At 45.1% G+C, this 26,772-nt stretch overlaps 1 protein-coding gene across 1 annotated transcript in view; it reads left to right on the forward strand.

The window, feature by feature from the left end:
- Positions 1–2,999: 2,999 nt before the first annotated feature.
- FBXL17 (F-box and leucine rich repeat protein 17) overlaps positions 3,000–26,772 on the forward strand; it is a 496,926-nt gene continuing 473,153 nt past the window's right edge. Inside the window, exon 1 of the mRNA XM_038532171.1 lies at positions 3,000–3,899. Within this exon, the coding sequence (XP_038388099.1) occupies positions 3,000–3,899 (900 nt within the window). The remainder of the gene's footprint in view (positions 3,900–26,772) is intronic.

Raw genomic sequence — 26,772 nt, forward strand, 5'->3', positions numbered from 1 at the left:
GTTTGCGGTTGAACAGCTCTGGAATTGGAAGGGCTAGGGCTGTACATTTCAGAAACTACTTGAAAATCTGTCACTTGCCTCGTGTTGTGAAAACAAGACGCTAGAGTTAGATTATATGTGAAATTCCGATAGGTCTCCATGGTGCCAAGCTGCGCAGTAATCAGATGGCGAGCTGGTTAAAATCAGGTAGAGATTCTAGGGCCCCAAATCCAGAGTCTGATTCGGCCTGAGTTTTGGACATTTATCCATGTTTTAAAAGTTTCTTTTCTTGGGACGCCTGGGTGGCTCAGCGGTTCAGCGTCTGCCTTATTAGGCCCAGGGCGTGGTCCTGGAGACCTTGGATTTAGTCCCAAGTCAGGCTCCCTGCAGGGAGCCCCGCTTCTCCTTCTACCTGTGTCTCTGCCTCTCTGTGTCTCTATGAATAAATAAAATCTTTAAAATTTTTTTCTTTTCTTTTCAATTGCTGAGTAGTATTCTATAGAACGAGCGTAACAACTTATTTATCCAGTTTCTACAGATGGACATCTGGGCTGTTTATAGATTTTGGCGATCGTGAATAAAGCAGCTATGACTATTCTGCGCAGGCCTTCTTTGTGGATACATTCTTTTCTATTTTTCGGTGCATTTCTGTGAGTGGAATTCCTAGGTCATAGTGTATATTTAACTAATGTGAAACTAATGGGTCCATAATTTCGACATGAAGTGATAAGGAGAGTTAGAACACCCTCTCCGTTTGCTCAAAGTGCAGCTTGGTAGAGATGGCGAAGGGCCTGTCCTAAGGCCTCTGGTGAGTCCTGTCCCTTCTAACCTCCCCTCAGTGTGGGAGCTCCGGGGCCCTGGAAGATTCCCACGCGGTCCCAGAGGGATGATAGCTCCATGTCCGGCAACTGCAGAAATGCAGTGTAGGCAGCGCATTCGACAGACAGTACAGTACTAAGTACGTAGGACCTTTTGACAAATCTTTGCCTCTAGGTTTCTTGGAACGCCACCTCGCTGCGATCAAACTCAGAGACCGGCTTCCCTGGGTGCTGACAGCCCTAAAGCACCAGTCATTGTGCGCCAGGAGGCCACTGCTAGCCAAGGTTGGGGGGTACCGACCTGGGCGGAGGCGGGTGGGAGGCCAAGGTTGGGGGGTACCGACCTGGGCGGAGGCGGGTGGGAGGCCACAGGGCTGGGAAAGTGGGCTCAGAGCCGAGGGGGCCTGGAGGCTTGAAATACTGCTTCCGACTCACTCTCAAGTCATTCGTAGCAGCTTTTAAAAACTACCCACCACTGCCTGCTGCCCCTTCAGCAGGTAACAGGCTCCCCTTCAAGAAGGGGGCCCCAGTGAGAGGGACCTCGTCACTTTGCCCTCTGCCCCCAGGTACCCCTGCTTCAGCGGCCAGTCCCTCAGGGCGCCAAGGCAACGGCGTGGCCCTGCTCTTCCTCCACCCCAGGCCCTTTTCATGACCCTCCTCTACGCTGACCCGTTCCCATCGCCTAGGCCTCTCCCAGGTCAGCTCGGCCTCTCCCAGGTCAGCTCGGCCTCTCCCAGGTCAGCTCCCAGGTCAGCTAGGCCTCTCCCAGGTCAGCTCCCAGGTCAACTAGGCCTCTCCCAGGTCAGCTCCCAGGTCAGCTAGGCCTCTCCCAGGTTGCCTAGCCCTCTCCCAGGTCCTCTCTGCACACCAGGTGCTGCTCCAACCCCTGCCCTGATGCTTGGGTGCCTGATAAACCTTCCAGATGGTTGGCTGTCCTCTATCCCATCTGGGCCACGAGGACCACCTACAACCGGTTATCTCCTGGGAGGCTCTACAGTCACTTCTCAGGAGTAGGACAGGAGGGTGGATGGCGGGTGGCGGCACCCCGAGGGCGTAGGGACGGCCAGTGGAGCCCCCAGCCTGCAAGGCTGAGGACTCAACCAGTTGACAACGTGCCTTAGGGCTTGGCCTGGAAACACGACAGGTGCTTTCACTGAAATAGGAGTCAGCAGACACCACAGCAAGGGTACGACCAAGCGGAACAGAGAAGGGGCGGCCCCACCCATCAGCCCCTCCCTGAGAGCATGGCCCCGGCACCCAGAGCTGCAGCACCCAGGGGCCTCAGCATCCAGGGGCCTCAGCACCCAGGGCTGCAGCATCCAGGGGCCTCAGCACCCAGGGTCTCAGCATCCGGGGGCCTCAGCACCCAAGGTCGCAGCACCCAGGGGTCTCCGCACCTCGGGGTCTCAGCACCCAGGGCCCCCGCACCTCGGCGCCCCCCGGCACCCCTGGCAGCCAGGGCAGAGGCGGCCTCCCGCGCCCTCCGCTTCCGGCTCCTCGGGGACCTCGCTCTCCCGGCGCGGGGGGGGGGGGGTGGGTGGGGGCGGGGAGCGCGGCGGCTCCCGGCCAATGGCGGCTCCTGACCTCACACCTCCCGACGTCAGCGCGGCCGCGCGAACGGATGTCACCGCGCCGGCTCGGAAGCCGCTCCTCCCGTCCCGGCGGCGGGGCAGGCGCGCGCCCGGCTCCTTCCCGGCAGGTCCCGCCCGGCGGCCCCCGCGGCCCCGCCCCTCCCGCGGCCCCGCCCCCTCCGCGCGCGCGCCCGCCGCGGCCCCGCCCCCTCCCCGAGCGGCCCCGCCCCCTCCCCGAGCGGGCCGCGCGCCCCTGCGGCTCCGAGCTGTGTCGCGGGCGCGCGCGCCGCCGGCGGAGCCGCAGTTAAAATGGTCCGAGCGGGACCCCGCGTCCCCCCCGCCGCCGCCGCCGCCGCCGCCGCCGCCGCCGCGCTGCCGGACTGAGCCGCCGGGCCGGGCGTGGAGCGGTCCCCGGCCGCAGGCCCCCCGCCGCGCCCCCGGCCCCCGGCCCCCGGCCCCCCCGGCCCCGGGGCACAGCATGTAGCCCCCCGGCCCCCCGCCCCCCCCCGTCGCGTGTGCGCCCGAGCGCGAGTGCGCGGAGCCCCGCCGCCCCGTCCCGCCGGCCGCCCCCGTCCCCGTCCCCGTCCCCGTCCCCGCCGCCCGCCGCCCGCCGCCCCGCGCGGCCTCCTATATGGGCCACCTCCTGTCCCGGGAGCCGCGAAGCCGCCCGAGCCGCAGGAGGCCGCGCTGCTGCAGCTGGTGCCGCCGCCGCCGCCCGCGCCCGCGCCCGCCCCGCAGCCGGGACTGCTTCTTCCGCGGGCCCTGCATGCTCTGCTTCATCGTGCACAGCCCCGGCGCGCCCGCCCCCGCCGGCCCGGAGGAGGAGCCGCCGCCGCCGCCGCCGCCGCCGCCGCCGCGGGCCCGGGCCTCCGCCGAGGACTGCGCCGCCGCCGCCCGCCGCTTCCTGCTGGCCCCCGCCGCCGCGTCGCCCGCCTCCCGCTGCCGCGAGCTGGGGCTGGCCGCCGCCGCCGCCTGGGAGCGCCGCGGCCCGGGCCTCCTCCTGGCGGGCGTGGGGCCCGTGCGCCTCCTCGGGCCGCCCGCCGCCCTGCGGCTCCTGCGCGGGCCGCCGCCGGCCGCCGACATGGTGTGCAAGCGCAAGGGCGCCGGGCTCCCGGCCTGCACGCCCTGCAAGCAGCCCCGCTGCGGGGGCCACGGCGGCGGCCACGGCGGCGGGCACGGCGGGCGCGGCGGGCACGGAGGGGCGCACGCAGGGGCGCACGGAGGGCCCGCGGGGGGGGGCGCCTCGCCGCCGCGGCCCCCCGACGCCGCCTGCTGCCCCGCGGCCCCCGCGCCCCCCGAGGCCCCCGCGCCCCCCGCGCCCCCCGGGGCCCCCGCGGCGGCCGGCGGGGACGCGGGGCGAGCGGGGGGCGCCGCCCCCTCGGCCGCCCAGCAGCAGCAGCAGCAGCAGCAGCAGCACGACTGCGGCGACGCCGACCGCCGGGAGCCCCCCGAGAACCCCTGCGACTGTCACAGGGATCCGCCCCCCGAAACCCCGGACATCAACCAGCTGCCGCCGTCCATCCTGCTCAAGGTGGGTCTGCGCCGCGGGCGACGGCTGCCCCGGCCCCGGCCCTGGCCCCCGTGACCCCGCGGCCCCCCGTGACCCCATCCCCGAGATCCCCGTGCCCCTCCGGCCCCCGTGACCCTCCGGCCTCCGTGACCCCCCCATCCCCGAGACCCCCGTGACCCCTCTATTCCCGAGACCCCCGTGACTCCCTGACCCCCGTGACCCCCACATCCCCGAGACCCCCGTGACCCTCCGACCCCCGTGACGCCCCATCCCCGAGACCCCCGTGACCCTCCGGCCCCCGTGACCCCCCATCCCCGAGACCCCCGTGACCCTCCGGCCCCCGTGACCCCCCCATCCCCGAGACCCCCGTGACCCTCCGGCCCCCGTGACCCCCCATCCCCGAGACCCCCGTGACTACCTGACCCCCGTGACCCCCCCATCCCCGAGACCCCCGTGACCCTCCGACCCCCGTGACCCCCCCCATCCCCGAGACCCCCGTGACCCCCCATCCCCGTGACCCTCCGGCCCCCGTGAGCCCCCATCCCCGAGACCCCCGTGACCCCCCCATCCCCGAGACCCCCGTGACCCCCCCATCCCCGAGACCCCCGTGACCCCCCATCCCCGCGACCCCCGTGACCCTCCGACCCCCGTGACCCCCCATCCCCGAGACCCCCGTGACCCTCCGGCCCCCGTGAGCCCCCATCCCCGAGACCCCCGTGACCCCCCATCCCCGAGACCCCCGTGACCCCCCATCCCCGAGACCCCCGTGACCCCCCCCATCCCCGAGACCCCCGTGACCCCCCCATCCCCGCGACCCCCGTGACCCCACCCCCTCGCCCCCTCGCTGGTCTCCGCCCCCTGAGCGCAGTGCCCCCCACCCCCCCACCCCGGCAGCCGGAGTCCGAGGGGGACAGGCCGCTGGGGAGGACGCTCGGGAGGACGCTCGGGCCTGTCGTGGGAAGCCCGAGACCTCGGGAGCCGCTCGCGCTCAGCAGCTCGGGCTGCGGCCTCCCTCGGTCCCGCCCCGCAGCCCGGCGGCTCCCGGCTCCCGGCTCCCGGCTCGGCCCGGCGGCCACTCCTGTCCACTGCATGTACGAGCGGGTGTGTTACGTACACATGTATGTTTTAGACATGAATATGTTTTGCATAGAAGTATATTTCATATATAAATATGTCTTATTTATAAACATGTGACTTATTAACATGTTTTATTTATAGATACATAAAAACACTTTTATATATAAATACACACATTCACATATATATATACACATTTATATGTAAATATATTTATAAACATACGTTTTAGGGAATCCCTGGGTGGCTCAGTGGTTTGACGCCTGCCTTCGGCCCAGGGCGTGATCCTGGGGTCCCGGGATCGAGTCCCACATCCGGCTCCCTGCGTGGAGCCTGCTTCTGCCTCTGCCTGTGTCTCTGCCTCTGTCTCCGTGTTTCTCATGAATAAATAAAACCTTAAAAAAAAATAAACATACATTTTATTTATTTTTTTTATTATTTTTTTTTTAAAATTTTTTTTTTTTTTTAAATTTTTTATTTATTTATGACCGTCACAGAGAGAGAGAGAGGCAGAGACACAGGCAGAGGGAGAAGCAGGCTCCATGCACCGGGAGCCCGACGTGGGATTCGATCCCGGGTCTCCAGGATCGCGCCCTGGGCCAAAGGCAGGCGCCAAACCGCTGCGCCACCCAGGGATCCCTAAACATACATTTTATACATAAATATATTTTTATATAAAATCTATACATTTTTGTATGTAAATGTATATGAATATATACATTTGATATAAATATATTTTTATATATTAGTATACACATTTCTGTAAATAAATATATACATATGTATATATAAATATATATACATTTTAACATGAATATATATATTTAATATATAAATATGCATTTATACATTTATAAATGTGTATAAATATATACACATTTTAACATGAATATATATAAATATATACATTTAATGTATAAATAAACTTATACATAAATATACACATTTTAACATGAATATATATAAATATATACATTTAATATATAAATACACATTTATACATAAATATACACATTTTAACATGAATATATAAATTTATACATTTAATGTATAAATATATACATAAACATAATACACATTTTAACATGAATATATATAAATATATACATTTAACATATGAATATATATTTACATATAAATATATACATTTTAATATATGAATACATTTATATATAAAATATACACTTTTTAAGTATATGAATAGACATTTGTATATGAATGTATACATTTTAAATATATAACTATGTATAAATATATATTTTCATATATAAACATACGTTTTTATATGTAGGTATATTTATGTGTATAAATATATGTATTCTTATTTGTATGTATATTTACATATAAACACATATATTACGAATATACAAATAGAGCACGTGTATACTCTTACCAGCTGAGCAGTTGACACTGGCTGCTGCAGCTGCCTTCGCCTGGGAGCAGCGTGACTGTCCCCGCCCCGGCGGCCGCTGGTTGCGGGTTCAGCGAACATCCACCAGGAGCGAGCCCGCTGCCCCCGGTGCCCGGCGGCACCCCGCGCCCCCCCCCCGGATCCCCAGTGCCGGGACACAGCCGGGCGCTCCGCGCTCCGTGCACTTGAGAATCTGGGTCGGAGGACTTGTCCAAGGTCACACTACAGAGTGAGGGCACACCTGGGGATTCAGGCCTTCCTAAGGACCTGAAAACCCTTTGGGTCACGCTGTGTTCTGTGGCCTAACTACATTTTAATCCTTATGTAGAAACCTATAATTTGTCAGAAGGTAGGGAAAAGTGTTTTTTTTTTTTTTTTTTTTTTTTTTTTAAGGGATGGAGGTGAGTGGAGCTGTGTGTCCTGTGGGAGCTTTGTCTCACTTTACTAAGTAAAATTTACAGTTTAGTTTATGTTAGTGGGAAATTTATTTTTTTTTTAAAGATTTTATTTATTCATGAGAGACACAGAGAGAGACAGAGGCAGACACACAACACAGGCAGAGGGAGAAGCAGGCTCCATGCAAGGAGCCCGAGGTGGGACTCGATCCCGGTCCCCAGGATCACACCCTGGGCCGAAGGCAGGTGCTCAGCGGCTGAGCCCCCCCGGGCTGCCCATGATAGTGGGAACTTTAATTGAGTGACAAAGTTAGTGTTGTTATTACTAGCAAGTTGTGTCTTCCTTATTTCCTTATGCCCCCCCCCCCCCCCCCGCCAAACTTAATAGACCTTTTTCAGTGTGGAGATGTTTAATACCAGTCAAAAATAACCTAGATAAGAATTTGGCTACTTTTACTGTTAAGGAAGTAACTGTCATCAGTCACAATTGTTATTGTCACAAATGTACTTTTTTAATTAGACTTTTTTGCACATTTATAATCCTGTGTGTTTAGATCTGTTTTACTGGGATGTTAGTGTTCTTTCTAAAAGGTATGTATGTATTTATTTATTTATTTATTTATTTATTTATTTATTCATTCATTCATTCATTCATTCATTCATTCATTCACGAGAGACACAGAGAGGCAGAGACACAAAGCAGAGGGAGAAGCAGGCTGTCTGTGGGGAGCCTGATGTGGGACTCGATCCCAGGACCCCAGAATCACATCCTGAGCTGAAGGCAGATGCTCCACCGTTGAGCCACCCAGGAATCCCCAGGATATTAGCGTTCTTGCAAATAATATAGCAAGAGAATGGGAAAGCTTAAGTTTCCCTTGAGTCAAATGTAACGATTTAACTCTTATGGAAGTGTACTTTTTGGAGGAGTAATCACTTCCTCTGTGTTCAGGGTGTGCATTTTAGGGCAGAGGGAGCTTCCTTGAGTCCTTTAAATCAGCAAATGACAAGTATCAACAAATATTTGGTATAGAGGTTTGATTACTGTGTTGTTACTTGGCAAGTAAGACTTTAGAAACCAAAACAAAACCCGGATACTTTCTGCTTTCTACCCAAACCATCATTTCAGGAGGTAGGGAACATTTTAATACCAAAATCATAAAATAAATAAGTAAAGTAGTACATGATCTCATAGTAAAGAAAATTTATGTAGATTAAGTTTTGCTAGAATAGATTACCTGCTAAAAACATTTTTTTTTTTTTTTTCAAATTAGCTGTGGACTGTTGAAAACTTGGTCTAACGGACATTTGAGGATTTTACCCATTGAATTTGCCCGGTTTGTTGGGCCGTTTAAGACATGTCAGGTAGATTTCCTTGTATTATAAAGTTGAGTACAGATTCTCTGTGTGGGTGTCATGGTCTTAGTGGTATTCGGCATGGAGTTAGACTGTTGGAATGAATTGAAATTGAGGTGGTTCAGGGTTTACCTACTGATTCCAACTTTTAGGAACAGGGCTTTGGGTGGTAGAGTCTCTGTCAACATAGATTGTGCTCATTGCTCTATCCCTTCCCCTAAGTGCAGTGGCTGGTATTTAGTAGGTCCGAGTAAATATTTTTGAAGAAATGAATGGCTAGGTGTTTAGGAAGTCTGGGCTGATACTCTGGGTGCGTATGCCATGCCACTAGGAGAAGCCTGTACGAAATGTTTATATCCTGACCTGCGTTGTTTTGCGCTACAATAAAACCCACGTGATGGTGAAAGTGTTCTTGCTCTGTTTTTTGGTTGAGAACTGGGGATATTCCGCTTGGAGAAGAGAAGATTTTAGGAGCTATAGTGATATTTTCATGGTACGAGAAGAATTGTTGCAGAGAGAAGTACAAATCCATCACCTCTGTTGGAAAAATTCTTGGAAAGCATGGCCCTTCTTCCCTAATGATGGGTCAGTAGCCTTTATGATGTTTTGCTGTATCTTTTGTACCAGAAGTTAACTGTAGTTCTTTAAAAAAAAAAAGGCGAGGGTGTGTGGAGGAGGGAGAGTTTGGAAGAGAAATGTAAGGAAAAGTGATTTAAAGGTTGTTTTTAAGAAAAACTACCAACTTTTTCCAGGTAAATTTTTTTTCCAGGCAAAAAGCAGAATGAAACAAAGCAACAAAAATACCCCCACCTAGATTCTTTTTATGGCGCTTCATAGGGCAAATTTTTGGTTCAGTATCAACAAGATTTTTTTTTTAATTTTTTTATTATTTATTTCTGATAGGCACACAGTGAGAGAGAGAGGCAGAGACACAGGCAGAGGGAGAAGCAGGCTCCATGCACCGGGAGCCCGACGTGGGATTTGATCCTGGGTCTCCAGGATCGCGCCCTGGGCCAAAGGCAGGCGCCAAACCGCTGCGCCACCCAGGGATCCCTCAACAAGATTTTCTCTTTAAATTTTGTTTTTTTGTAACTTGCCTTAAAGCATTAAAATAATGCAGGTAGGCGAAATAATCTAGGCAGGCGAAAGTTTGCCTAGATTCACTCCTACCTTCCCATCTAATTTCCTCTCCAGAGGTAACTAACCACTGTTACCAGTTTAGATTGTTCTTCTAGAACTGCTCTGTAGAGTACAGTAGCTGAAAGTGGTTAAAATTAAATTTAAAATTCAGTCTCTCAGTCACAATAGCCACATTTCAGAGATCAGTAGTCACGGGTGCCTGGCTGCTAACCATAGTGGACTGTGCAGATGCAGATACATTTCTGTCGCTGCAGAAAGACCTGTGTAGACCTTCATAGCTATTTAAATGCACCAAAATGTACGTGTTTTGTTAAAGTATGGGTTGGAAGTCGTTCCTTTTTAGTAAGTAGTGTATATGGTTTCTTTCATTCCTTTATTTAAGTAATCTCTACACGTCATCTGGGGCTTGAACCTGCAACCCTGAGATCAACAGCTACATGCTCAACCAACTTAGCTCTTCCTTCATTCTTTTTAACTGCTGCGTAGTATTCTGTAATGTTATACTGTAGTTTTCTATTATTGAATTTTTCCAAATTATTGCTACTGTAGAGAGTTCTAATGTTTTCTGTGCGCATATAGTCATTTTCTTGTAGGGTAGATTTCAGGAAGGTGGAACTTTAGGGTTAAAGAATGTGTACATTTGGAAATTTAGAAAATCCTTTCTAAGAAGAACTGTGTAAACGTGGAATGAATTTTTTCTTGAAGTGGCTTCGCTGGAGATAATAATTTAACTTCAGAGCAGTAAGAGACCTCAGATCTTCTGGTTATTCCCCCACTTCTTTTGTGTGAGAAAACCGGCCTGGAGAGGTGAAATGGCTTACCCCAAGACATTTTAGGTAGTGAAAGGCAGACCCTGGGTTGGAGCCCCTCTCTGTGTTTCCAGGCCAGGAGATCTTTTCCCTATATTGTTGAAGAGGGTCTCAGTAATCTTCTCTCAGAGACTGTATGAAAGAGATTCCTGAATTGGTGGTGGCAGGGAGGAGCTTATACCAGACAACTTCGGAGCTATTATGAGTCAGAGGCTAATTTTATAATTGGGCCTGTAGGGTTGAATTGTGGTCCTTAAATATAAGAAATATGAGAAGTAGGGAATGGCTCTTCACAGATCAACTGTGGAAATAGCATTTTCTTAAGGCCTTAGGCCTGTTCTAGTTGGTCTTTGGTTGAGGGATTGCTTTGGATCAAATAAGGTGGCTTCAGTCTTTGGTACCTGTTGCCTTCATAACCTCAAGCAATCCTGCCTTCTGATATCACAGGTTTTTATATTGTGGAGCCCCTATGCAACAGTTTTACCAAATGATAGCAGTGGAATACTTTTCTTTAAGTGTTACTATTTGAGTAACAGGTATTTTGAGATATTTAGAGACTTTGTGTGCTTTATGTTTAGGTATCTTTCTTGCTCTCTGTCAGCCCGACCTGTTTCTTTCCAAAGGAAACCAGGCTAGAGACCCCAGAGTCTGTCAACACAGTTGGGAAAACCGCCTCACCATGCCTGCACCCCTGATAACGTGTTAGGTATTAGATCTTTATTTTTACAGCTTCATTACCAACAGGTTGCTTTAGTGATCAAGGAAGAATTTTATGAGAGAAATGTGCTTTGGGGGAAGGCTTATGTGCTCGACCTGTTTCTTTCAAAAAAAAAAAAAAAAAAAGCAATACCACTGTTTAAAGTTTTGAATGTAGATTACTAGTGGGTAAGAGGAACTAAGTTATATGTAGCATTTCATGAATGCTTGACTTACTACTCCAGGGCCAGTTCACCTCTAGAATGTATGTCTCTGTAGTTCTGGGGATGAGTTTAGTCAACTCTGAAATAGAATGTTGTTAGGAAGTCAGGTTCAAGATTTTTTTTTTTAGCTAAAGAATGTCAAGTAATCTCGATTAACTTAATCAAGCCGCAAAAGGTGAGATTTATTTTCTTTTTACCTCTTAAGAGGTCTATAAATTTTGGTGCTTTGTAATGAGTAGCTGTCAAGGGAATAAACCTGGGCGTTTTTTTTTTTTTTTTTTTTTTTTTCTTTTTTGGCCAACTTTGGAATACCAAGTTGTATAAGTGATAGGGAATATGAGAAGATAAGTGAAGGCATATATGGAAGCATTTAGTGTTACCATAATAGTTTCCTGAAAAGTTGTTTAATTTTGGCTGAATATCTTAATTTAAGTTTGTCAAGAGTCCTGCCCAAGTTTTGGCCAGTTTGGAGCCACATAATATGCTCAGGGCATCTATGTGGAGGAAGACTCTAGAGTAGTGATGGGTGATTGGCAACCTACATACATACGTATATATGTATTTTCTAGCTCTGTCCACTTGAAAGGGCCTTAGAGAAGCAATGCCCAATAAACAGTGTGTGTGTCTGCGCACTTAGCTAGATCTTAGCTTCTAAAAACCATTCTCTGCTAAAAGGAATCAGCGTTCTAGGAGAAATGGATGATTACCAAGCTGGTACCAGGAAAGTACTAGACGAGCCTAGAATATTTTGTGCCAGAGCACAAGGAAGTACTCAAAGAATAATGGATATATGTCAGAAGGACATGTCATTTTATAGTATCTCTTCCCAAAATACTTAAAAAAATTTTTAAAAGATTTTGCTTATTTATTCATGAGAGACACAGAGACAGAGGCAGAGACACAGGCAGAGAGAGAAGCAGCCTCCATGCAGGGAGCCCGATGTGGGACTCAATCCCAAGACCCTGGGATCACGCCCTGTGCCAAAGGCAGACGTTCAACCTCTGAGCCACCCAGACGTCCCCAAAATACATAAAAAAGTTTTGTATTTTATTGAATTCTGTGACTGGCTTTAGAATAAAACTTACTCTTGTGTACATTTCATAATACCTGACTACTACTATAAAATAGCACTCTGTAGTAAGCATTGGGATTGTAGAAGTTTGCTGTGCCTTAAATTTTAATAATTAAATTGCAAGAATTATTTAAAATTATAGATTAGGAAATAATTTTAGAGCCTATGACTTCCCTTTGGTTATGTGGTTAGAAAAGTACCAGAAATATGTTTTGTGTTTCTGTTTTTCTGAACAGTCTCTATTCAAGAAACTACTTAGTAAATGTTACTTGCAAGCTTTTGGCAGATAATTTAAGTAGAATATTTAAGAGGGAAGATATGACATATGGGGAAAAATTGAAAAGGGCAGAAAAGTTGAACTTGATTGAAATAGTTAATTTTGAGAAGATTGCAAAGAGGGATTCTTTCTAAATTATAATTAAATAATATCTGATATTATTTGCTTAGTCCTTACTATAACATAGTGTTTGTGTATGTGTGTGAATGTCTTCTCAAAAAGGAATTCAAAGATTCTGGGAAGAAAAATAGAATGAGAGAAATACAGAGCTTGTGGACATTTTTTAAAAAAGCAACTCTATTGATATTTACCCATTTTAAGTATGCAGTTTGAGGTTTTTTTTTTTTTTTAAGATTTTATTTATAGTATAAGCACAGAGAGAAAGAGTGGGAGAGCTCATGTACAAGTGGAGGGAGAGGCAGAGGAAGAAGCAGACTCCCCGCTGAGTGGGGAGCCCCATGTGGAGCTTGATCCCAGGACCCTGGGATCATGACCTGAGCTGAAGATAGATGCTTAATTGAGCCATCTAGTCGTCCCTACAGTTTGAGTTTTAATAAGTGTATAGTGTTATATAGCCATCATTATAATCCAGTTTTGGAACACCTCAAATAGTTTCTGTGTGCCTCTTAACAATTTCTGCTCATACCCCTAGCCCCAAGCAACCACTGATCTATTTGCCTATAGAGTTTTCCTTTTCTGGAAATTTCATATAAATGTCATCATACAGTATATAGTCAAGAATATTGTGTTTTATCTTGCATACCTCTGTATCTCTCTCTCTTAACACCTAGTATAGTCAATATTAGATAAAATAGCTACACAGTTTACTTCTTTTCAAAGTATTATTTGTATAACTTGCATGCCATCTGCTTACTCATAAACTTTTGCAGTAATCTTTGATAGCAGATAAGATCTTATCAAAAATTAAATGGCCAAATGTAAGTATTGGCTTGGTTGATTTTCAAATACTCCAAGGTTCTGTGGGTTAGGTATGACCAAGTGTTAGACAACAAAGCATTTTCTGGACTTTTTCTCCGTCTGAAGTATCTTCTGAAATCTTACACTGATGCCCTGCTCAAAAATAGAGTCTTTGAAGGCTCAGGAATATTTGGATGTCTCTGGTAGTGATTATTTCAGATTGTATCTATAACATGTACCTTTTCTGGTAATTTGTATTTTATTTTTTTTAAATTTTATTTATTTATTTATGATAGTCACAGAGAGAGACAGACAGACAGAGACATAGGCAGAGGGAGAAGCAGGCTCCATGCACCGGGAGCCCCATTGGGGACTCGATCCCGGGTCTCCAGGATCGCGCCCTGGGCCAGAGGCAGGCTCCAAACCGCTGCGCCACCCAGGGATCCGGTAATTTGTATTTTAGTTGTGTTTTCCAGATCTGCCCCTAAAGATAAAGAATCTTAAGTTAGTTTTCAACTTAGGTCCTGGTTAGAAGTCACTGCTGTTTCCCAGTATCCATTCCCCTCATCTTCCTTTTAGACGTGGAATTTACCATGTTCTAGCTTGGCACAAGATCACCTAATTAGAGGCTGTTTCTCAGCCTTAATTGTAGCGAGGCGCAGCTATGTGACTAAATGTTGGGTAATAGAATGTGAGTGGAAGTAATGTGTCCATGAGAGCAGCCGCTTGCCCTTTGCCTCCCTTTTTCAGGGCTAGGCACGGTCTTCCTCGCCGTAGCCGAAGGCAGCGATGGCGAGCAGCAAGGTGCCAGGCGATGGATACCTGGATCTTCTACATCTGCAGGATGCCTACACCTACTTAGTTTGAACTTCTCTCATGTTCAAGCTTTGCTAACAGGCCTGTGTTAGAGTAAGCAGTTTCCTGGCTTGATGCAAGGGACATCCCAGTTTTTTTCAGTGTCCTCTTTCCCCTTTGTAGTTTTCTGTATTCAACAAAAATGTTGTTACGGGTCAGTCCTTTACAGACCTATATTCTCTTTCTGCAAATCAACTTTCGAAATACTCTTTCTCCTGAATCTCAGATTATCCAAAGATAATTCAGAAATGCCTCTGACTATATAATCTTTTTTTTAAAAAAGATTTTATTTATTTATTCATAGAGATGCAGAGAGAGAGAGAGAGAGAGGCAGAGACACAGGCAGAGGGAGAAGCAGGCTCTATGCAGAGAGCCTGATGTGGGATTTGATCCAAGGTCTCCAGGATCACGCCCTGGGCTGCAGGCGGCGCTAAACCGCTGTGCCACCGGGGCTGCCCTGACTATATAATCTTAAAGCCAGTGAATGCCTCTCAAGTCTTAGGGTCTCCCACAGAAACCCAGGTACACGTGCACAAATATTGGTTAAAGGAGTTAAGACGATAGTTTGGAGGAGAAGTAGTTAACTTTGAGAGTTAAGATTTGGGAGAGAGGGCTGTTTGTTTATTTATTTATTTGAAAGATTGTATTTATTTATTCATGAGAGATACAGAAGGAGAGAGGCAGAGACAAAGGCAGAGGGAGAAGCAGGCTCCGTGCAGGGAGCCCGATGTGGGACTCGATCCCAGGACTCCAGGATCATGCCCTGGGCCGAAGGTAGGTGCTAAACTGCTGAGCCACCCAGGGATCCCAAGGGAGAGAGGGCTTTTTTTTTTTTTTTTTTTTTGAGAGAGGGCTTTTTAATGACAGAAAGAAAAGCAGAAATATTTTATTTATTTATTTATTCATTCATTCATTCATTTATTTATAGATTTTATTTATTTATTCATGAGAGACACACAGAGAGAGAGGCAGAGACAGGCCGAGGGAAAAGCAGGCTCCACGCAGGGAGCCTGACTTGGGACTCGATCCCAGGTCTCCTGGATCCCACCCTGGGCTGAAGGCGGTGCTAAACCGTTGAGTCACCCAGGCTGCCCGAAAGTAGAAATATTTAAATATTGTGTTATCTATTTTTATGTAACAAATTATGCCAACATTAAGCAGTTTAAAACCACAGACATTTATTATTTCAGATTTTCTGTGGGGTAATAACCTCTGTGATTCTTAGGTGGGTCCCAGTTGATCCGGGGGCTCTTCTGAGGCTGTATTCAAGGTGTTGGCTGGAGCTCCTCAACCGGGGCTCAAGAATTCCTGCCCAGACTTACTTGTGAACTTGTTGGCAAGGCCCACGTCCTCACTGGCTCTGGGCGGCAGGCGTAAGTTCCTTGCCGGCTCTGTGGCTTCTCCATCGGCGAATGGCCGTGTGGCAGCTCGCTCCTCTAGAGCAACAGATCCGAGAACACCCCAAAACGGAAGCCACCTCTTTTAACCTAATCTCAGAACTGGTGTCCTATCAGTTGTGCCCTACTGTGTCCAGTAGAAGGGACTCGGTCGTTAAACCCAGCTCCTGCTCAAGGAGAGGATTATACAACCGTAAATAAGTATCAGGCCGTGAGCTCATTGGGGGCCGTTGTGCAGGTTGCTGACACGATCAATGTGCAAAGATCTATTAAATATGCGCTGCGATATCAGCTTAGAATTTTGCCTTTTATTCTTACCCATCTTTGCTGGTACTGGTTTCATCTAACCTTCACCCACTTATTAAATTTCCTTTCAGCTGGATAACTAAGACTCATGGAAATCCACCTAGATTTAGTCAGTTATCTGTGGATTCTCATGGTCATCTCAGTTTAACAAAAGAGAAAACTAATATTCAAAGAAAGAACAATCCAAAGTTAGATTGTATTTTTATTTTTTTAAGATTTTATTCATTTATTTGAGAGGGAAGTAGAGAGCGAGAGAGTGAGGACTTGATTCCAGGACCCTGGGATCATGAGCTGAGGCAAAGGCAGACGCTTAACAGACTAAGCCACCCAGGTTCCCCTAAAGCCGGATATATTTTAAACAAGGTGCTGCTTCTTTTTTTTTTTTTTTTTAAGGTTGGTTTATTTATTTATTTATTTATTTATTTATTTATTTATTTATTTATTTATTTATTTATTTATTTATTTATTTATTTATTTATTTATTTATTTATGAGAGACACCGAGAGAGGCAGAGACACAGGCAGAGGGAGAAGCAGGCTCCATGCAGGGAGCCCGACGGTGGGACTCGATCCCGGGTCTCCAGGATCACGCCCTGGGCCGAAGGTGGCGCTAAACTGCTGAGCCTCCCCGGCTGCCCACAAGGTGCTTCTTGGGACGCCTGGGTGGCTCAGTGGTTGAGCGTCTGCCTTTGGCTCAGGGTGTGATCGTGGGATCCTGGGATTGAGTCCGACATTGAGCTCCTTGCATGGAGTTTGCTTCTCCTCCCTCTGCCTGTGTCTCTGCCTCTCTCTGTGTCTCTCATGAATAAATAAGTAAAATCTTAAACAAAACAAGATGCTTCTTGGTTCCGGTGACCATTTCTACATAACTTCTATTTGTTAAGTGACAACTTAGTTCTTGAAAACCACATTGTTCTTTAACCTTAAACAGATGATCTACTTTGCCTGAATCTTTATTTTTTCATCTCATAAAATGAAGAGCATAAAAATATTCAGAAGAGAGGGACCTCCAGGGATAGCTGCATGAAGAGTTTGGTGATTCCTCTCCACAAAAACAAAGTAAAATTAGGCAAAATTGCCTAAAACTATTTGGGCTTTGGAAATTGACCGAAGACAGAAAAAAATTGAGAAGCATTTATTTTTAGGAAAAGTGCTAGAGCTTTTGAGAACAGTCGATGTCTGCGGCATTCTTGCTTTCCCCAATTCCTTTGGCAAGAACTGGAGTTTGGGAGACCGGCAGCCGTGCTGCCAGAGGCTAATTCAGTTTGTGGCAACGAGTAAAAACCTGTGTTTGTCAACTTAAAGTGACAAATTTGATAGGAAACAGTGAAAATCCACATATTTGCGAGTCTTAGGTTTTTGTGCCAGTTGGGATGAGCGGGGGACCAGCCAGGAGTTGAACAGGCGGACCTTGGAAATGAGAAAACCGTAAAGGGGTAAGCGCTCCCGGTGAGGCCACGCCCGGGGGCAGAGGAGACCTGAAGGTCTAGCAGGAGGCAAGGGCTCAGCCGGAGAACTGGCTCAGCCTCGAATGTGCTCTTGCTGTCCCCTCAGAGGTCGAGGAGCAGGCCTGAGAGGCGGAGCATGCCTGAGCCCCAGCTACGTAGATATGGGGTCACCTCGTCGGGAAGCTAGAGTGCGAGGAGTATGTGAGTACTGACCCGGGCAGAGGCATCAACCCTGCGGAGGACATAGACCCCACGGTTTAATTGCAGGGAAATTAAAATGTTACCTTCTGGAGTGGCTGGCTGGCTCAGTTGGTTAGAACATGTACCTCTTGATCTCAGGGTTGTGATTCCAAGCCTCACGTTGGGTATAGAGATTACTTAAAAAATAAAATCTTTTTTTTTTTTGTTTGTTTGTTTGTTTTTTGTTTTTTTTATTTTTTATTTTTTATTGGTGTTCAATTTACTAACATACAGAATAACCCCCAGTGCCCGTCACCCATTCACTCCCACCCCCGCCCTCCTCCCCTTCTACCACCCCTAGTTCATTTCCCAGAGTTCGCAGTCTTTACGTTCTGTCTCCCTTTCTGATATTTCCCACACATTTCTTCCCCCTTCCCTTACATTCCCTTTCACTATTATTTATATTCCCCAAATGAATGAGAACATATAATGTTTGTCCTTCTCCGACTGACTTACTTCACTCAGCATAATACCCTCCAGTTCCATCCACGTTGAAGCAAATGGTGGGTATTTGTCATTTCTAATAGCTGAGTAATATTCCATTGTATACATAAACCACATCTTCTTTATCCATTCATCTTTCGTTGGACACCGAGGCTCCTTCCACAGTTTGGCTATCGTGGCCATTGCTGCTAGAAACATCGGGGTGCAGGTGTCCCGGCGTTTCACTGCATCTGTATCTTTGGGGTAAATCCCCAACAGTGCAATTGCTGGGTCGTAGGGCAGGTATATTTTTAACTGTTTGAGGAACCTCCACACAGTTTTCCAGAGTGGCTGCACCAGTTCACACTCCCACCAACAGTGTAAGAGGGTTCCCTTTTCTCCGCATCCTCTCCAACATTTGTGGTTTCCTGCCTTGTTAATTTTCCCCATTCTCACTGGGGTGAGGTGGGATCTCATTGTGGTTTTGATTTGTATTTCCCTGATGGCAAGTGATGCAGAGCATTTTCTCATATGCGTGTTGGCCATGTCTGTGTCTTCCTCTGTGAGATTTCTCTTCATGTCTTTTGCCCATTTCATGATTGGATTGTTTGTTTCTTTGGTGTTGAGTTTAATAAGTTCTTTATAGATCTTGGAAACTAGCCCTTTATCTGATATGTCATTTGCAAATATCTTCTCCCATTCTGTAGGTTGTCTTTGAGTTTTGTTGACTGTATCCTTTGCTGTGCAAAAGCTTCTTATCTTGATGAAGTCCCAATAGTTCATTTTTGCTTTTGTTTCTTTTGCCTTCGTGGATGTATCTTGCAAGAAGTTACTATGGCCGAGTTCAAAAAGGGTGTTGCCTGTGTTCTTCTCTAGGATTTTGATGGAATCTTGTCTCACATTTAGATCTTTCATCCATTTTGAGTTTATCTTTGTGTCTGGTGCAAGAGAGTGGTCTAGTTTCATTCTTCTGCATGTGGATGTCCAATTTTCCCAGCACCATTTATTGAAGAGACTGTCTTTCTTCCAATGGATAGTCTTTCCTCCTTTATCGAATATTAGTTGCCCATAAAGTTCAGGGTCCACTTCTGGATTCTCTATTCTGTTCCACTGATCTATGTGTCTGTTTTTGTGCCAGTACCACACTGTCTTGATGACCACAGCTTTGTAGTACAACCTGAAATCTGGCATTGTGATGCCCCCAGATATGGTTTTCTTTTTTAAAATTCCCCTGGCTATTCGGGGTCTTTTCTGATTCCACACAAATCTTAAAATAATTTGTTCTAACTCTCTGAAGAAAGTCCATGGTATTTTGATAGGGATTGCATTAAACGTGTATATTGCCCTGGGTAACATTGACATTTTCACAATATTAATTCTGCCAATCCATGAGCATGGAATATTTTTCCATCTCTTTGTGTCTTCCTCAATTTCTTTCAGAAGTGTTCTATAGTTTTGAGGGTATAGATCCTTTACATCTTTGGTTAGGTTTATTCCTAGGTATCTTATGCTTTTGGGTGCAATTGTAAATGGGATTGACTCCTTAATTTCTCTTTCTTCAGTCTCATTGTTAGTGTATAGAAATGCCACTGACTTCTGGGCATTGATTTTGTATCCTGCCACGCTACCGAATTGCTGTATGAGTTCTAGCAATCTTGGGGTGGAGACTTTTGGGTTTTCTATGTAGAGTATCATGTCATCGGCGAAGAGGGAGAGTTTGACTTCTTCTTTGCCAATTTGAATGCCTTTAATGTCTTTTTGTTGTCTGATTGCTGAGGCTAGGACTCCCAGTCCTATGTTGAACAGCAGTGGTGAGAGTGGACATCCCTGTCTTGTTCCTGATCTTAGGGGAAAGGCTCCCAGTGCTTCCCCATTGAGAATGATATTTGCTGTGGGCTTTTCATAGATGGCTTTTAAGATGTTGAGGAATGTTCCCTCTATCCCTACACTCTGAAGAGTTTTGATCAGGAATGGATGCTGTATTTTGTCAAATGGTTTCTCTGCATCCAATGAGAGGATCATATGGTTCTTGGTTTTTCTCTTGCTGATATGATGAATCACATTGATTGTTTTACGGGTGTTGAACCAGCCTTGTGTCCCAGGGATAAATCCTACTTGGTCATGGTGAATAATTTTTTTAATGTACTGTTGGATCCTATTGGCCAGTATCTTGTTGAGAATTTTTGCATCCATGTTCATCAGGGATATTGGTCTGTAATTCTCCTTTTTGGTGGGGTCTTTGTCTGGTTTTGGAATTAAGGTGATGCTGGCTTCATAGAACGAATTTGGAAGTACTCCATCTCTTTCTATCTTTCCAAACAGCTTTAGGAGAATAGGTATGGTTTCTTCTTTAAACGTTTGATAAAATTCCCCTGGGAAGCCATCTGGCCCTGGACTCTTGTGTCTTGGGAGGTTTTTGATGACTGCTTCAATTTCCTCCCTGGTTATTGGCCTGTTCAGGTTTTAAAAAATAAAATCTTAAAAAAAAAAAAAAAACCTTCTGAAAAATTCCAGAGTTGCTATATTTTTGATAATAAGTTATCTAAAATGTCTAGGTTTTTTTGTATTTATTTATTTAAGATGTTATTTATTTATTCATGAGAGACACTTAGAGAGGCAGAGACACAGGCAGAGGGAGAAGCAGGATCCATGTGGGGAGGCCGATGTGGAACTCGATCCTGATCCCGGGACTCTGGGGTCACACCCTGGGCCAAAGGCAAATGCTCAATGGCTGAGCCACCTGGTTGTCCCTTTTTTTTTTTTTTTTTGTATTTAAAGTAGGCTCCATGCTAGGCGTGGAGCCTACTGCAGGGCTTGAGCTCATGACTTTGAGATCAAGATCTGAGCTAAAATCAGGAACTGTACGCTTAGCTGATTGAGCCACTGTGGTGCCCCTAAAATGTGCCCCTAAAAAGCTATGAGACATGTCAAGAGACAGAAAAATGTGACCTATACTGAAAGAAAGTAGTTCATAGAAAATAACTGTGAATGAGCTCAGATATTAGACTTAAAAGACAAAACTTTAAACTGCTATTATAAATATTAAAAAAATAAAAGGAAACATTAAGTATAATGAAGAATATGAGGATACTCAAAAAATGGTAAATCTATAACTAAATACTTCACCTTTTTGATGTTATTATAAATGGAAATTCTTTCTTTCCTTCTTTCTCTATTTCTTTTCTTTTCTTTTTTTTATTTTTTTAAAGATTTTGTTTATTTGTTCATGAAAGAAACAGAGAAGCAGGTCCCTGCAGTGAGTTGATGGGGGACTCCATCCCAGACCCCTGGGATCTTAACCGGAGCCAAAGGCAGATACTGAACTTCTGAGCCACCCAGGCATCCCAGAAATGCTTTCTTAATTCATTTTTGAATTATTCATTGTTAATGTGTGGAAACATTTGCCTATTAGCTCTAAATTTTTTTGTGTGTGTTCTTTAGGATTTTTTTTTCTTTAGGATTTTTTATATAAAAAACATGACATCTGCGTATAGAGAACATTTTAGTTCTTCTTTCCTGGATGCCTTTCATTTTTTTTTTCTTGAATAGTTGCCCAGGTTGGAATCTCTAGTACAATGGAGAGAGCAGACATCCTTGTTCCTCATCTCAAGGGAAAAAAAAATCTGTCCTTCACCATTAAGTATAATGTTAGCTGAGTGTTTTTAATAGATGTGCCATCTACCAAGAAAGGAAGATTCCTTTTATTTCAAGTTTTCTGAGTATTTGTATCAAGAAGGAGTATTGGATTTTGTCAAGTGCCTTTTCTGTGTCTATTGAGATGGTTATTTAAAAAAAACAGACCTTTCATAACATCTAAAAGCACTGAAAAGGAAAATAACACTGTATATTAATGGAACACTATTTCAAAGGATTCATGGGTTAAAAATAATGGATTTTAGAGAATACTGGACTAACCTCAAAACTGTCAACTCATAATTCTGTACACAAGCAGTAGTTGTCTTAGGAAAAAAGAAACAAAGATAATATGTCATGAACAAAACTTGAGAAAATGTTCATCAACTCATTTGAGCTGAAAGAAATCCTAAAAGATATGCTTTGGGTTCAAGAGCAATGAAACAGATAGAAACTTGTCTTCTAGAAGGAATGAAAATCACCGAAAATGCTGTTACATCTGCCTTCTTTATGTAACTGGGGGAGGACGTGGAATTCATAGGTAATAAAATAAAAATTTGATAAAATAAAAACCCCCTTCATTTTATTAATATGGTGTGTTAAATGGATTTATTTCTTCATTTTGGACCACTTTTGCATTTCTGGGGTAAATCCTTCTTGGGCGTGGCATATGATCCTTTTAATATGTACTGGATTTAGTTTGCTCATATTTTATTGAAGATTTTGCTTCTGTATTCATAAGGGACATCTGTAGCTCTCTTGCGATGGCATCATTAGGCTTTGGTATCAGGGTAATCCTGACCTCATGGAATGAGTTAGGAAGCCTTACGTCATCTTCCAGTTAGGAAGAATTTTAGGATTAGTATTAGTTCTTCGGCTGTATCACTAATTATATCCTCATTCCTTGGCTTTTTCTTTGTTGGGAGTTTTTTTTTTTTATTACTGAGTTAATGTTTCTACTTCTTACAGTTCTATTCAGATTTTCTGTTTCTTCTTGAGTTAGTTCTTTTGTAGTTTGTATTCTTCTTGGAACTTGTCCATTTGATCTAGTTTACTTAGTTGGCATAGTTTTCTGTAATTCTATTTCTGTGAGGTTGGCAATGATGTCTCTATTTTCATTCATGATTTTAGTAACTGGAGTGTTCTCTATTTTTAGTCTGCTAAAGTTTTGTCAGTTCTGTTGGTCTTTACAAAGTTTAAACTTAGGTTTTCATAGTTTCTATTATTTTTCTAGTCTATATTTAATTTATATTTGGTCTGATTTTTATTTTTATTTATTTTATTTTTTTTAAAGATTTATTTATTTATTCATTCAGAGAGAGCGAGAGAGAGGCAGAGACATAGGCAGAGGGAGAAGCAGGCTCCATACATGCAGGAAGCCCGATGTGGGACTCGATCCCCGGTCCCCAGGATCACACCCCGGGCTGCAGGCGGCGTCAAACCGCTGCGCCACTGGGGCTGCCCTATTTGGTCTGATTTTTAGTTTCTTCCTTCTACTTGGCCTGTATTTAGTTTCCTCTTTTTAAAAACAAAACAAAACAAAATAAAACCGATTTTATTCATTCATGAGAGACAGAGAGAGGGAGAGAGAGAGGCAGAGACACAGGCAGAGGGAGAAGCAGGCTCCATGGACGGAGCCCTACGTGGGACTCGATCCTGGGTCTCCAGGGTCACGCCCTGGGGGGAAGGCAGCCGCTCAACTGCTGAGCCACCCTGGCATCCCGTTTCTTCTTCTTTTTGTAGTTCTGTAAGGTGGAAGTGTAGGTTATTGGTTTGAGATCTTTATTCTTAATACAGTTGTTTACAGCTATATTTCATAAGTTTTGGGATGTATTTTTGTTTTCATTTATCTTAAAGTATTTTAAATTTTTCCTTGTGAATTTTTCTTACTAATTGTTTTACGTGTATTGTTTAATTTCCACTCGTTTTCAGATTTCCTTTTCTACTGATTTCTGATTTCATTGTAGTTAGAGAAGAAAAATATTTTGTATTTCAGTCTTTTAAAATTTATTGAGACTTGATTTGTAGCTAACATACGGTTTAGGTTTATGCATGTTCACTTAAGAAGAATGTATGCTTTTTGTGTTGGGTTGAGTGTTGTATAAATATGTTAGGCCCAGTTCATTTAACTGTTCAGATTTTTTTGACTTCCTCGTTTGTCTTCTGTCTGGTGGTTTTATCCATTATTGAAATGGAGTGTTAAAGTCTCTAAGTATTGTAGAACTGTTTATTTTTCCCTTCAATTCTGTCAGTTTTTGCTTGATCTATTTTGGACCTCTATTGTTACATGTATATATATAATTGCTATATGTTTTTTAGTGGATTTACCCTTTTATCATTCTGTAATTTTTTGGGTCTCTTGCAACAGTTTTTGTCTTAAAGTCTATTTTGTCACGTTAGCGTGGATACTGCAGTTCTTTCTAGGTTAGTATTTGAATAGAATACGTTTTTCCATCCTTTTACTTTTAACCTATGTGTGTTCTTGGATCTAAAGCAAGTCTCTTATAGATTTGATCATTTTTTTGTTCCATTCCTTCATCCTGTTTCTAAATTGGAGAGTTCGTTTTTATATGTAATTACTGATAAGGAAAGACTTCTGCCATTTTCTTATTTGTTTTCTCTGTTTTATACTTTTTGTTCGTCAATTCCTCTGTTGTTGCTCTTTGTATTAGATATTTTTAGTGTACTGTTTTGATTCCCTTCTCTTTTCTTCTAGCATATACATACATATATATATATATATATACTTAGTTACTTAATATTTACTGTGGTGGTTATAATTAATACTATAATTTATAACAATGTTGTTTGAGTTAATACAGTTCCGTTGATGTTGAGCCTGTTGATGGTAATACCCCATGTCAGAAATGCCTGTAGTGTTTGCCTGGGCACACATTATTTATGGCATGCTCCACAGATATTTCTGCTACCAGGGCCCCTATTTATAGCTGGCGAGGTCTTCTGGTTCTTACTATGCCATATATAGCACACCAAGAACCATCTAGCTGGTTGAGGGTGAAGAGAAAGAGCAGTCTTGGGGCTCTGCCTTTATTAGGGTTCAAGGCTGGAGTGTCTAGGGTTTTCCAGATTTATTCTCTATTGGCTAATTTAAAGCAGAAAAGTCAGAATTTGGGCATGAGGGGATCCCTGGGTGGCGCAGCGGTTTGGCGCCCGCCTTTGGCCCAGGGCGCAATCCTGGAGACCCGGGATCGAATCCCACGTCGGGCTCCCGGTGCATGGAGCCTGCTTCTCCTTCTGCCTGTGTCTCTGCCTCTCTCACTCTCTCTCTCTCTGTGACTATCATAAATAAATAAAAATTAAAAAAAAAAAAGAATTTGGGCATGAGAAGGGAGAAACAGGGTCACTCAGGCAGTCTGTTATCTAGGTTACCTGGGGTTTTCTGAAAGACCTTAATGGATGGTGGTAGCCTGGTTCCTTATGTGGTTGTTTTTTTAGTAGCTGTGTCATACAGCTGACAATATGTTTATTTGAAGTGGATGTCATGGCAGTCAAAAGCTTAGTGTTAGACGTGCTGTGATCAAAAAAGCTTATTGTCAGACACTTAAATTATAAATAACTATAGTTTCAATGGTATGTGAAAACTTAGTTCCTATATTTATATTGTTGCCACAACTTACACTTTTATGTGCTTTGTGCATCCATTTATAATTATTTTTTTATATAGTTGTCTTTTCAGTCATGTAGAAGATAAAAGGGATACAAGCCCAAAATATATTAAATCTCAGGTAAATTAATTTACCTACATAAGTACCTATCTTTATTTGTGTTTTTTATTTCTTTATGTGGTTTCAAACTACTGGCTCATGCTCTTTCCTTTCAGCCTGAAGAGCTCCCTCTAGCGTTTCTTACAGTCAAGTCTGCTAGTGACATATTCCCTCAGTTTTGTTTAGATAAACAAAAATATTTTAATTTCTCCATCATTTTCAAAGAATAGTTTCGCCAGATACAGAGCACTTTCTTTCAGCACTGTAGATGTGTTATCTCATTGCCTTTTGGCTTACATAGTTTCTAGTGTGAAATCAGTTGTTAACCTTGAGAAGCCTTTGTACCTGATGAATTGCTTTTCTCTTGCTGCTTTTGGGGTTCTCCCTTTGTCTTCTGACAATTTGATTATAATGTGTCTGGGTGTAGAGTCTTCGAGTTAATCTTACTGGTGTTAATTGTGTTTATGAATGTCTAGATTCATTTCTTTCATCAGGTTTGTCAGGGATCAGCATTGTTTATTTATTTTTAAACTATTTTTAGGGAATCCCTGGGTGGCTCAGTGGTTGTGCGCCTGCCTTCAGCCCAGGGTGTGATCCTGGGGTCCCAGGATCCAGTCCCACATTGGGCTCCCTGCATGAGAGAGAAAGAGAGAGAGCAAGCACAAATGGGAGGGGGAGAGAGACAGAGGAAGAGGGAGACAACTCACTGACTAGGGAGCCTAACATGGGGCTTGATCCCCTGAGGACCTGAGGGACCCTGAGATCATGACCTGAGCTGAAGGCAGATGCTTAACTGATTGAGCTGCCCAGGTATCTCAGCATTGTTATACTTAGACTGAAATCTCTATCTTACCTTCCTTGGCCTATGATACAGTTTTAGCTCAGTTTTTCAAAAGACTTTCTGGGCGGCTGTTCCGGGGAAGGAAAGACAGGAAAGTCAACGGAAAGGAAAGGCAATTGGGGAAAGGTGAAAGGGAAGGAGGGTAAGGAAGGGGACAGTGAAAGGGGCCCGGAAGGGGCAGGAAAGGGTACCGGAAAGGGGCAGGAAGGGTGAAAGAAATGGGAAGGCCAGGGAAATGGTGTGTGCACTTTCATAATCCCTTCCCTTTTCCCTTCCCTTTTCCCTTCCCTTTTCCCTTCCCTTTTCCCTTCCCTTTTCCTTTCTCTTTTCTTTCTTTCTTTCTTTCTTTCTTTCTTTCTTTCTTTCTTTCTTTCTTTCTTTCTTTCTTTCTTTCTTTTTTCTTTCAAGATTTTATTTATTTATTCATGACAGAGAGAGAGAGAGAGAGAGAGGGAGACAGGCAGAGGGAGAAGCAGGCTCCATGCAGGGAGCCCAACGTGGGACTCCCATCTTGGGTCTCCAGGATCACACCCCGGGCTGAAGGTGGCGCTAAACTGCTGAGCCACCGGGGCTGCCCTGTGCTTGGGTTTCTTGCACATGTATAGCTTTTTGGTTAACTCAGGATTTTTGTCACTATATATACACAGAGTTAGGG

The sequence above is a fragment of the Canis lupus genome, chromosome 3 (assembly GCF_011100685.1).
Source record: "Canis lupus familiaris isolate Mischka breed German Shepherd chromosome 3, alternate assembly UU_Cfam_GSD_1.0, whole genome shotgun sequence".
NCBI classification, from domain to species: domain Eukaryota; kingdom Metazoa; phylum Chordata; class Mammalia; order Carnivora; family Canidae; genus Canis; species Canis lupus.